At 34.8% G+C, this 13,153-nt stretch overlaps 1 protein-coding gene across 1 annotated transcript; it reads left to right on the forward strand.

The window, feature by feature from the left end:
- The first annotated feature begins 8,524 nt into the window (after positions 1–8,524).
- LOC120332320 (cytochrome P450 3A31-like) lies at positions 8,525–11,585 on the forward strand. The gene has a single exon (XM_039399536.2). The coding sequence runs from the start codon at positions 9,517–9,519 to the stop codon at positions 11,035–11,037; it is 1,521 nt and encodes a 506-aa protein (XP_039255470.2). The 5' UTR covers positions 8,525–9,516; the 3' UTR covers positions 11,038–11,585.
- Positions 11,586–13,153: the final 1,568 nt, after the last annotated feature.

Consider the following 13,153-nt stretch of genomic DNA (forward strand, 5'->3'; position numbering starts at 1 on the left):
CATCGCAATTGACAGGAAGTCGCGAAGGACCAGGAATGGTCATCACAAGTCTGCGACACCAAGATTAAAAACGAGTCAATAATAAAAAATTGAAATAAGGGAAAGCAATATGCACAAAGAAAAGCTTATCCATTCATAAATTAACCAACAAGGTTGGTATGAATCATTATATATGATTTGGGAGAGAAAGTAAAAGTAAAAGTCGGGAAAATTCAATTGATATACAGTAATTATAAAAATAAATCACCATATCATTCAGCTGTGTTTTTGTACAATTGCAGCGATTAAATTTTTATATATTGTCATATGCAACATTAAATTGAGCGATCATTTTATTTGATGAGAAAAATTAAATTAAGCAACCTCTATGTACGAATTATAAGGCACAATTCATACTCAATGTACAACCATCCACATAAAACTTTTAGGGTAGAAAATAAAATTTGGCACCAGGCCGATGTTAGGCGCATATATCCAGATCGGAGGCGACTCCAACCACATCTTAGTTACAGTTGGTTAGCTACGGAGGGCAATCATTTGTCAACGAACTGGAAAATTGTTCAGGTTGCTGAGCGACCGCACGCGCTAATTGAATCATCCAGTAGGCCGGGCCTCTTTGACAATAACAGTCTGACAAAACCCCTTTGCTTTTCCGTGCGGACATCCATTAGCGGTACCATGTCTCATTTTGATTCCCAGACATTACGGTACAACAGTGGTGACTTGAATTGTACAAATCTTGTGTAAATCAAATATTGCACTCATCTACCGACCAGTATGAATTTCATGGCCTTTTCCCGCGAGAAATCGGGCGTACAGTCCCGGCGTGAAAAATTAGAAACCTCGGAGTGCAATTAGTGACCGCGACACGCCAAACGTCCGCATGCAGAGATACCGAGATCGCGTGAAAACCTATATTTTCAGCCACGTTCAACTCTTGCAGTCCGCAGAAATTTTTGAAATAAGTATGAGTAATAAGAAAAAATGGCAACAAAATCAATGTTCAACCACTGAAAATTTCAAAGCAATTGGTCCAGTATTTGAAGTAAGGCGCGAGCCGAGGCCCTGAAAAACGCCTAGAAAGTGAGTTTCGTAGCGCACATCAGGTAACTACCTGAAAATAATTTAAAAATGTTCCTTAAAAATTTAGTAACAAATATTGCCTTGTTCCCACTTCCAAAAGTTGCACGTTTTACAGAAAAGACGCTTTTCAGGTAGTTACCTTATGTGCGCTGCGAAACTGAAAGATAAATGGCCTCGGCTCGCGGCCTAAAGAGAAAAGCGATTTCAACATGACGAAGGAGAAAAAGAACAACAACATAATATTGAAACGATCGTTGTGTACACTGACGTGTCCAAAAACAAGTATAAAATTATTTGGACGAAACAGTGCAACCAACGACTACCAGTGCAACTGATTGCTTTGACGCAAACCACGGTGACGATGCGTATTTTTGTTTAGGTCAAAGGTCAAATAATTGACGCGAACAAAACGCAAACAGGCTAAAAAGCCTTGCGTTTCAAGACTGGTCTATTTACAGATTTAGTTGATAATCGTCATGTTTTTGGCGCGCTTTTGAGTTCGCTATTTGATTAAGGCGTATAATTAAGCACTAGCCTAGTATTGTAACCTGAATTTGCAGAAGGCCTGAAGTACGGTATGCCAGATGGAGACGACGAGGAGGAGGCAAATGAAGAAAGTGATAGAATGGAAGAAGAAGAAGAATTTGTAGAACACGTAAATACTTTTAGGATAGGATAGGATAGGATTTACATATTTATCCCGGGGGAGAGGAAAGCCGATAAGACGGCTTATCCATATGGCGAACCACGGCCTCTCGTCCGGTTACCATTCCAAGTCGGGTATGGGATTAGTTTTACTGTATTGTTTGTTTTCGGAAGCATGGACTTGGTGGTGGAGGAAGCCGTAACCGACCAGCGGTTACGTGAACCACCCAACGACGGCGAGGAGTCCAGCAATCCTCTCGCACATAACCATCCCTGCATGGGATTCGAACCTGCGAACCCACGCAGAGTAATTAGAGGTGCGGTGGCGAGCGTATTCCTAACGCTTAGCCCGTTGAGCCACACCGCCGCGCCGGGCTTTTAACATCAAATTTCCCTACAACAGATGGTTGAAAAGAGAAGAAATAAAGAAATTGATATATGATCAAACGGCAATAGGAAGCATATCTAGCATATACTTTTTGGATAAGAAGAGCTGCTGGAGGATCAAATTGAAAACCAAAGAATTCTATGATAAAATAATCAAAAATGGAATTTCATACAAACACCAGGAAAATGTATACAATGCCAAACCAGAAGAGGTATATTCTAATGCCACTGAGGTAACACTCAGCTATGTACCTGTGGAAGTACCAGACAACACAATTAATAAAATTTTATCAAAATTTGGGGAGATAAAGTCGTTCAACAGATATTTGGACGATGATGGTACGGAAAACGGAATCAGAAAGTGCAAAATAGGATAGGATAGGATTGGATTTACATATTTATCCCGGGGGAGAGGAAAGCCGATAAGACGGCTTATCCATATGGCGAACCACGGCCTCTCGCCCGGTTACCATTCCAAGTCGGGTATGGGATTAGTTTTTACTGTATTGTTTGTTTTCGGAAGCATGGACTTGGTGGTGGAGGAAGCCGTAACCGACCAGCGGTTACGTGAACCACCCAACGACGGCGAGGAGTCCAGCAATCCTCTCGCACATAACCATCCCTGCATGGGATTCGAACCTGCGAACCCACGCAGAGTAATTAGAGGTGCGGTGGCGAGCGTATTCCTAACGCTTAGCCCGTTGAGCCACACCGCCGCGCCAACCAAATAATCATGCATAGTGACATTCCACCAATAGTCAGACTTCCAAGTAGCTGTACAGGTGATGAATTTGGGGTTTATTACACCACAAGACCAGCTAACTTGAGGAAATTTGACAATTGGTGTTACATATGCCATTCTCTAAGTCACGAAGTGGAGGCTTGTCCAAGACGAAGGAAATGCAAATATTGTGGAGGAAAAGGAAAACCCCATTTAGAGAAAGATTGTATTGAGAAAAAACAAATCCAAAAAAGTCAAAATGCTAATCAAGAAAATACTGAAAATACAGATACGTCAAAATCTTATGAAAGAGCTGCCAGAGATCAAACCGTTTCCGTAATCAGTGAAATAACAAAAGAATTACAGAAACAAACAAGTGTAAACAAACAAAATACACAGTCACCATCAACAAAAACTGGAAATAAAAATATATCCCAGAATAATGCCGGAGTCTCAAACTCAGGGCAAGAAATAACTAGAGGGAATCCAATAAATAACGTTGAGATGAGAAATACAATACAAAAAACAATAAATCCTGAATCCTCGAAGAAAATAACAAATACCACAATAGATACTAGGTCAGCAAATAGCAATGTTGCGAAGATAAATCCCAGGAAGGACAAGAGCGCCGAGAATAAACCAGACTCATCAATGGAAGCCACTGAAACTGAAAATATGTTAACAGCCAGCAACCAGTCGGAGAACAAGAATGAAATTCTACTCATTGGCGACTCCCAGATGGCGCACATGCAAAGAAAAATTAAAAACAAAAAGATTATAAAAAGAACTTACTCAGGAGGAACTTTTGAACGCATAACCTTCGAAATAGAAAATGAACAAAGGAAATTTGGAAAAATTGTTGTTTATGCAGGTACAAACGATACCCATAAAACAGACGACGAAATTAAACAAGATATACGGGAAATGATACACAAAGCAAGGGAATATAGTGACAATGTTTATATCTGTGGCATCATACCAATTCATGGAAGAAGTGCTGGTAAATATGGTTGTGACAGGATTAACAAACAACTTGAAAAAGAAGCACTGAAACAAGGAGTAGTATTTGTCCCAAAACCAGATTCTTTCTCAGAAGAAAAAATCATGGACAGCTATTATTTAGATGATATGATGCATCTCAGTGCAACAGGAGCGGAAGTAGTCATCGAAAATATAAACGAATATGTGACACTTAGAGAACCAAAGCTAAAAAGGGCGACAGACGACAGCCCTCCAATAGCCAAGAAGCATGTGAAAAAATACCAACATGCATTGGATAAAACTGGAAGTTGAAACTCAACTACACTGATACATGCAATTTGATAGCCCACATTAGCTCGTATTAGAAGTGAAGTATTTTTTTGCTTTCATAGGGAGATATTATCATAGTTTTCTTTTTCTTCATACAGGATACACATCATGCATTTTAAAGAGGGAGTAAAGGTTTTAACTTATAACGTTAAGGGAATTCGAAACATGGCTAAAAGAAAATCAATTTTTGAATTTTTAAAAAGGGGAAAATCAGACATAATTTGCCTGCAAGAAACGCATTGTGGGTCAGATGAAGAAGCAGACGATTGGACAAAGGAATGGGGGAATAACGCATTTTGGTCCGTAAGTTCTAATATAACATGTGGTGTAGCAATTTTATTTTCAAGTAAAATGGATTCAGACTTATTTATTAAAGAAATTGACATAAATGGTAGATATATAATTTTGACTTGGCAATCATCTGAATCTCTCCATATGTTAATAAATATATATGCACCAAATTCTTGTAGGGATAGAAAAGAATTTTTTGAGTTTATTGATAGTAAAATTGAATTTTATATAAGTTTGTTAACAACTCCACTATATCAAATTTGGCTGGGAGGTGACTTTAATTGCGTGTTAGATAAACTAGATAAATACCCGGAACAAAATTTCAGAAGAGATAATAGTATTGTAAAATTGGAGGAAATTATAGATAAATGGAATCTTGTTGATATTTGGCGTCATTTAAATTTAAATTCTAAAGTATATACATGGAAACAAAAAAGAGGCTGTTCGCGAATGGCCCAGAGTCGTTTAGATAGATGGTATTTATCTTCAAATCAAATCTATAATGTTATTAGAACAGATGTTGAAATGGCCACCTTTTCTGACCACTATCCATTTCAAATTGTTACTTCATCCTTTAAAAATGTAAAAAGAGGACCGGGTTATTGGAAATTTAATGCACAACTGATTGAATTTGAGTATTTTATCCTGGGAATTGAATCAATACTACAGGCATGGCATTTTAAATTATGTAACTTGGATGATGCAGAAAAGGGAGCTTTTTGGGACACATGTAAATCCAAAATAAAAATATGGGCAATCCATTGTAGTAAAATAAAAAAAGAATCAGACAATCAAAGGGAAGATAAATTACTAGTAAAATATAGAGAAGCATACAGGGAAATGCAAGATAATATAGAGGATGAGGACACTCATCAAGCAATACATGATACAGAATTAGAAATTAAGGAGTATTATGAACAAAAATCCAAGGGGGCAATAATTAGGGCTAGAGTTAATTGGGCGGAAAAAGGGGAAAAATCGAATAAATATTTTTTGAATTTAGAGAAATCTAAAGGTAAAGCAAAAATGTTCAAATCTTTGAGGAAATCTGACAACTCTTTAGTTTATACATGTAAAGAAATTCAGGAAGAACAGGTCCAATTTTATAAAAATCTGTATCAAAGTGATGAAAATTTGGACGTTAATATTCAAAATTATTTATTAAATAATTATCAGCAAAAAGTGTCAGATGAGCAAAAACAAGAAATGGATAACGATTTAACAGAAGAGGAATTGGAAAATGCGTTCAAACAAATGAAGTTAAATAAATCCCCCGGCCTAGATGGTTTAACAAAAGAGTTTTATGTCAAATTTTGGAAACAATTGCGCCCAATTCTCTTACTAATCTATAATAGTTATCATAAACAATCATGTCTGTCTCAGAACACAAGTCTTGGTGTAATAACTTTACTTTATAAAAAAGGAGATAAAAATGATATAAAAAATTGGAGACCTATTACTCTACTTAATTTCGAATATAAATTAATCGCAAAAGTTTTAGCTTTGAGAATGAAAGCAGTACTGCCTGATATAATAAATCATGACCAAACAGGATTTATTGAAGGAAGAACGATTCATGAAAATTTATTAACAATAAGAGATGACATTTTTTGGGCGAATAAACAAAACCAACCGTTAATAATTTTTAGTATAGACCAAGAAAAGGCTTACGATACTGTTGATAGAGTTTTGTTACTAAGAATATTAAAAAAAGTTAATTTTGGTAATTATTTCATTCGATGGGTCAATACCCTATTTAACAACACCAATGCAAAAATAATAACAAATGGATTTTTATCAAAGCAATTTAGTATAACACGAGGAGTTAGACAAGGTTGCCCCCTTGCCCCACTTTTATATATTATAATGTCCGAATTGTTAGCATCCAGCATCAGATACAATAGAGCAATAATAGGTTTTCAAAATTGTGCAGGAGATAGAGAGAAATATAAAGGTTTTGCGGATGACACTATTGTCACAGTAGAAAGTTTATCCTCCATAGATGAAGTATTAAAATTAATGGCAGAATTTGAAAAAGCTACAGGCTTGAGAATAAATATTCCAAAATGCAACATAATGTTGTGTGGGTCAGCAAAACGGCTAAACTTAGGACCTTCATACAAGGGTATTCAAATTCAAGAAGAGCTTAAAATTCTAGGAGCTTATATAGGAAACAATGTTGTATCAAGAGATAAAAACTGGTTGAAAATCATTAACTCAATTCAAAATGTAGTAAATTTATGGCAGGGACGAAAGTTATCAATGATAGGAAAAATTATTATTGTCAAATCATTAATGTTATCCAAAGTGTGGCACATTGCCAATTTTGAAATTATGCCAGGAAACTTCGTTCGAAAATTAGAATCTATAATATGGAAATTCATTTGGAATAATAAAACTCAACTAGTGTCAAGACAAATTACATCTAATATTTTCACATCCGGAGGTTTGAATATGTTAGACCTCAGGAGCCAAATAAAAGCTCTTCAGGTCAAATGGATTTTTAAAATCCTCAAAAACGAGAGTAGGCCATGGAGTAAAAGAGCCAATTATTTTATTAATAATTATTGTAATATTTTGTCCAAAGATAATTTGGAATGTCTGTATTTGAAAGTCCAATTTGACAAAGTAACTACCATACCTAATTTTTATACCGCCATTATCAATTCATTCAAGGATATTAAGTTGGAGAGAAATCATCCCTTTAATATTACAGAGGTTAAAAATGAAATTTTATGGTACAATCCCTTAATCTCAGAGCAAAATTATAGATTTTCGTCCAAATGGATCCAAGCAAAAGTCATTTCTGTGGCTGATATTGTGGATAACACTGTGCATTATTTAACAAATAGAATATATTCTATTGATCAAATTGGGGATCACAGAAGAAAGCTCTTTTATTTAAATAGATGCTCTAGTGAAATCCAACAGGTTTGGGGCAATCTACCTATTAGCTGGAAAGAAATTCTATCGAGAAATCATAATTTACCCGAAAACAGACTTGGAATCGATAGATATATGAACTCCAATTTATCCACCAAAAAAATAAGTAGTTTATTGAAAATAAGGAAAATCACAGAAATTGCTACACAGCATGATATGTACATTACACAAAAATTAAATTTGAATATTCCTATAGACTGGTCAAATATTTGGCAATATAAACTCTCAAATAAATATAAAATTCTAAGTTGGAAAATTTTACATAATGGTTTACCTACGGGGGACAAATTAAAATATTGGTTTGATGATGAGAATGGACAATGTGTATTTTGTAATGAAAATGAAGAAACCTGTATACATTTATTTTGTTATTGTGATTGGATAATTGACTTTTGGCAGTGGTGCAATGTAAGGGAAATCAATTGTGACATAATTATTGCTAATAATATTCATAGTGAAGTGGTATCATTAATCATTCAATGTGGAAAATCAGCCATATGGGAGTTCAGGAATAGTGTCAAATATGATGATGTATTCCAAATGCAATGTAACTTGCGAGCTATTTTTAAATGCAAACTCCTGGGTGTAATCAGATTAATGTCAGATTTTGATAGGCAAAAAATATTATCTGACGAAATTGTTGATGAAGTACTACAAAAATCGATAATGAGTTGAAGAAATTGAGATTGTCTTGATTTAGGAGGTTTGACTATATAAATGATTGCATAACATAGACAGATTAAATGAAAATCTAGTAGCATGATAGGTTTTTGAATTTTCTGTCTAATTTTTTTGAAACCTTCTCTTTTTCCATGCTAATATAAAATAATTAATTATATATGTACATAAAAATGTTATATTTATGACGAAATATGGACAATCTTCAATACAAACGGATATATGACGAAAAATGGATTATCATCACTGGGTTTGATATGTATTAAAAATTGTTTATCCAACTGTTTTAATTTTCCTCAATTACCGTAATTGGAACGCAATACATGCAATTGGTTTCCAACAAACAAAAAAAAAATAAAATTATATAAAACAAAAACTGAAAATTTAATTGGATTCAAAAACATAATTAAATAATTCCATATTGACTCTGGAATTGAATTTGGCAAAAAAAAAAAAAAAGTTTTTGGCGTTTTGGTGAAAAGCCGAAAGGTGCGTGTTATCTATAACCAGTCAGTTTCTAATGTCAATACGGTACTTGTTAGCACTGTTTATTGACAGCGTTTTCATTCCACCACCGTTCATACTGTCAGTGTCAGACAGTAATGGCAGAATGGTGACTGGTGACAATCACGAGTTTTACCCGTGAAAGTGGATTTTCGCTCGCGTGTATTTTCGGGGAGCGCTAGCGTGCAATTGTCATGAAATCCAATCTGGCCTGTCGGTAGTTATCAAGTTGTATTAAACGACACGCCAAACGTCCGCATGCAGAGATACCAAGACCGCGTGAAAACCTAGATTCTTAGCGTGCAACTGGGAGAATGGCTCTATTTGAGAAAAGCCTTAATAAACAAATATAAAATTATTTGAACGGAACAGTGCAACTGCGTGACTTGACGCAAACCACGGTGACGATGCGTATTTTATATAGGTCAAACGTCAAATAATTGACACAAACAAAAAGAAAGGAACAGTTTCGTACAGGTATAAATTCTTTCGTTTTAAGACTGATCTATCTAGTTGGGATAGGATTTACATATTTATATCATTGATAATCGTCATGTTTTGCTGAAAAGCGGAAAGGTGCGTGTTGTCTATAACCAGTCACTTTGTAATATTGAAACCTGTTAGCACTGTTTGTTGACAGCTGTTACATTCCGCCACCCTTCATCTGTTCATACTGTCAAATATAACTGTAATGGTGACTGGCTGACTGGTGAACAATCACGAGTTTTCTCTGTGAAAGTGGATTTTTGCTCGCGTATATTTTCAGGGAACGCTAGCATGCTCGGCGTGCAATTGCCATGTGATCCAATCTGACCTGTCGGTAGGTACCCTATCAAGTTGAATTGAATATTTTTTTTAAAATTCATGTCTTTCATGCGGGTGATGTAACAGGTTTAAATCATTTCTTTTTATAATAATCTGTTCTTCCAGCATTGTCAACAAAAATATTTACAATGTTTAACCCACTGAACTTATTATCTGCCGAATCACTTATCTTAATTTGCACACTTTTCTTGCTTGTGAGATATCTTCTTCAACGCAAATGGAGCATTCTCTCATCCTGGAATATTCCGCACGACCCTCCATCTGTTAGAAATTTTGGTCACGCAAAGATCATAGTATCAGAAAAAGTTTTTGAATACGAGTTAGAATGCAAGAAAAAATTTGGTCCCATATGGGGGTATTACGTCATGACCGCTCCGAGAATTGTCATCCATGATCCAGAGATTCTGAAAGTAATATATATCAAAGAATTTTCAAAATTTCCAAATCGAGTGAATAAATTCAGACTCGTTCATGGAGAAGAATTAGCAAATGGTTTGTTGTTTACGCTTGATGATCAATGGAAGCGCATCAGAACGACTATGACGCCTACTTTTTCCACAGCAAAATTGAGGCAAATGGTTGGAATAGTGAAACGGTGTGGTGACGATACTATTGATGTATTTCGTCGCAAAATAAATTCAACAGATGGAATTTTTGTGGCAAGAAGTGTTTTTGGGGGACTTTCGATGGACGTTGTTTGTGCGGCTGCATTTAGTACTGACGTAAATTCGCAAGACGAAACCAAGATACAGCCTCGTATAACAGCCAATGCAAATAAGTTTTTCAGGACTGGATTTTTTCAAGCTTCATTTCTGATTGCTGCAATATTTCCGTTTTTAGAGGGTTTGGTATCAAAACATGCAAGCCAGAGAAGTCATATTGTGTATTTTCGTGACTTGTGTCATGATTTAATGGAACAAAGACGTAAAGAAAAAGGGGATAGAGTCGATTTAATGCAATTAATGTCAGATGCGGAAGTTCCAGAATCAGAATTGAAAGATGATGCTAAAAAGGGAATGTCAGAATTGGAGATAATCGGAAATTCTATCACAATGCTTTTTGCTGGATATGAAACAACAAGTACAGCTATGTCATTTTTGGCATACAACTTAGCCCAGTATCCCGAAACCCAGAAGCAACTTCAGACAGAAATTGATAAAATGTTCGAAGAATGTGTTGAGTTGGATTATGATAGTGTAAATCAGCTGAAATTTCTTGATATGTGCTTGAATGAGAGTTTACGTTTGTATTGCCCCATTCCACGGAACTCAAGAATCGCCAAGGAAGAAGTCACCATTGGTGGGCTCACCATTCCGAAAGGATCACTTGTAGCCATTCCGATTTATGCCTTGTGTCATGATCCCGACTACTGGGAAGATCCGATGGAATTCAAGCCAGAAAGAATGAGAAATATGGATGAAATTGACAACATTATTTTCCAACCGTTTGGCTGTGGACCAAGAAATTGCATTGGAATGAGGTTTGCAATGATGGAAATCAAAATCACATTCTGCAAACTCCTGCATCTATTTAGCTTTGAACCAACAGCTGAAACACCGAAGCCACCACTGAAGCTTAAATATGATTTGACCACCAGATCTAAAGTTAATTTTAATCTGAAAGTCGTGCCCAGAGATAGAAACCCCTAACTTTCCTCCAGGAATACCAGTATATGTATCTCCTATTTTATCCACTTATATGCATGTTTGAATGTAATAGAATCATGTAAAATGAGTTATATAAGTCTTCTATAAAAATCTAGTCAAACTACTATTCTATCAGGAACTCGACTTGCTACATAGTGTAATTTACAACATGTTGACGAGGCAAATTGAGGGAGTTGCAAAATGCAGCAGAATTGAAAAATAAGAATAATTTATACTCTAGATCAAATGGAATTTGCTGAATTTCAGCTTGGATGAAACTTAACTCAAATATTTTTATACATTTTCTATATCTTTCGACTCTGGACAAGGCTCTGCACAATAAGCCACTGATATTGCTATTTAATTTGTAAAGATTGAAATGTAACGTAACATGTATTGTTCCTTGATATTGTACAGGGGTGTGAAACATTTTTTGTTGGTGGGCCATATAACCAACTTCAGACATTCAGCTGGGCCACACAAAAATTTTTGTTTTTCCATGTACACAACGATTTAAAATATTCTCACAAGGCAAAATTTAATTTATAGAATAGGAGAAAAAAACATGATATATTTTTACCCGCGTGAGCGTTTTTTAAACATAAACTGTCGGAATAGGATTTCATACTTAATAGGGATTAATTTGAGTGTCGACAAGAGCCACACTAAATGGCTTTGATAGGCCAGGTTATGGCCTGCAGGCTGCCTGTTGCACACCCGTAATATTGTATATATTTGTATTGTTCTTGTGCCTTGTATGTGTCAAACACACCACTGTTTTCCATAATATATTAATTGATATTTTTGGGCAAAAAAACACATGGTTATCTATGCAGGATGTCTTAAAGACAGGATTCAATTGAAAAAAAAGTTAGATGCAATAAAATAATCGAATCCTTTTATTCTCAGATTCAAATTCTGCCGTTAATACCAAAATGTACTCGATTCTTTTTTGTGACTTTTGTGACTTGTGACAATGTGACTTTTGTAACATTTGATGAAAAGTTCTACAATGTGTTCTTAGGTTAGGTATTTAACTTCGGGCAAATTGTTTTAGTAAGCTTAAGATGGGGTTTATTATGGAACCAATGGTTTGGCAAAATGTAACCAATATTAGAATTGATTTATATTATATTTCTTTTTCTCTCATGCTGCCTTTCACATGATATTAATATGATATATCATATATGTATATTTTTAAATTTCATCTTATATTGTTTATATGATGCATGCTTGGAACTTGCTCTAATATTTCACTCAAGATGATCTTTACACTAAAAAAATTTGTTCAGTTTTCAGCAACAAAACTATTGCAACTTTAAATGTAATACACATTATTTCACTTTCAGGAAATTTATTCTATACACGACAACACATACATGTATTCTATTGTTAATAGGTTGATCTTGCTTTGATACACATAACTATTGAAAATATATCATTTCTTCAGTGAGGTGCTAGTCACCCAATCTGTTTTTACAGTAACAAATACTTGAAAATAAGTTTTACATCTTGTCAGGTATTAAATTATATGTTTCGAATTATATTATTTGTTTTGCTTCTCTTTATAACATAGAGTATAATATTGCTGTATATACATTTTTTGATTTTTTGTTTAATCATAACACATTGTTTAACTTCATTTTTAACCCGAAGTTTTCAATTTTCTTCTTCTCGTTTAGTCATTTGCTTGAATAGTAGGGTCCGATGCTGCACAGCTGTTTGTTAAATGTATGCTGTGTGATAAATTTAGCACTTACATGGTGTTGTATACTCAAGGGTGTTATTTCCACTTCAGAAAACTGTTCTTCACAGTAAAAAATTCTTTCACATTTTCTGATTTTTTTTATGAAAGAGATAGGTTTTGAGTTGCTGTCATTTGTTTTATTATTAAGTGTTGTTTACAAAATTATTGGAAATCCCACATTAGGAAGCTATTAACTGTATTCACATTTTGCACTTTCATTATTTTAAGTGCAGTTTATTATTTGCTAATAATAATCATCAAGGATGTGAAATAAATATCTAAAGTGTAATGTAGCTCTTACTACTATAGTATTTAGCACTGTATAGCCAAACTAAAATATTGTGTTTATCCATATTGTCAGCATGATATTTT

Source organism: Styela clava, chromosome 13, assembly GCF_964204865.1.
Source record: "Styela clava chromosome 13, kaStyClav1.hap1.2, whole genome shotgun sequence".
Lineage (NCBI taxonomy): Eukaryota > Metazoa > Chordata > Ascidiacea > Stolidobranchia > Styelidae > Styela > Styela clava.

Excerpts from the sequence above, each read along its gene's own strand:
- LOC120332320 (XM_039399536.2), top strand. The coding sequence starts at position 9,517 with ATGTTTAACCCACTGAACTTATTATCTGCCGAATCACTTATCTTAATT.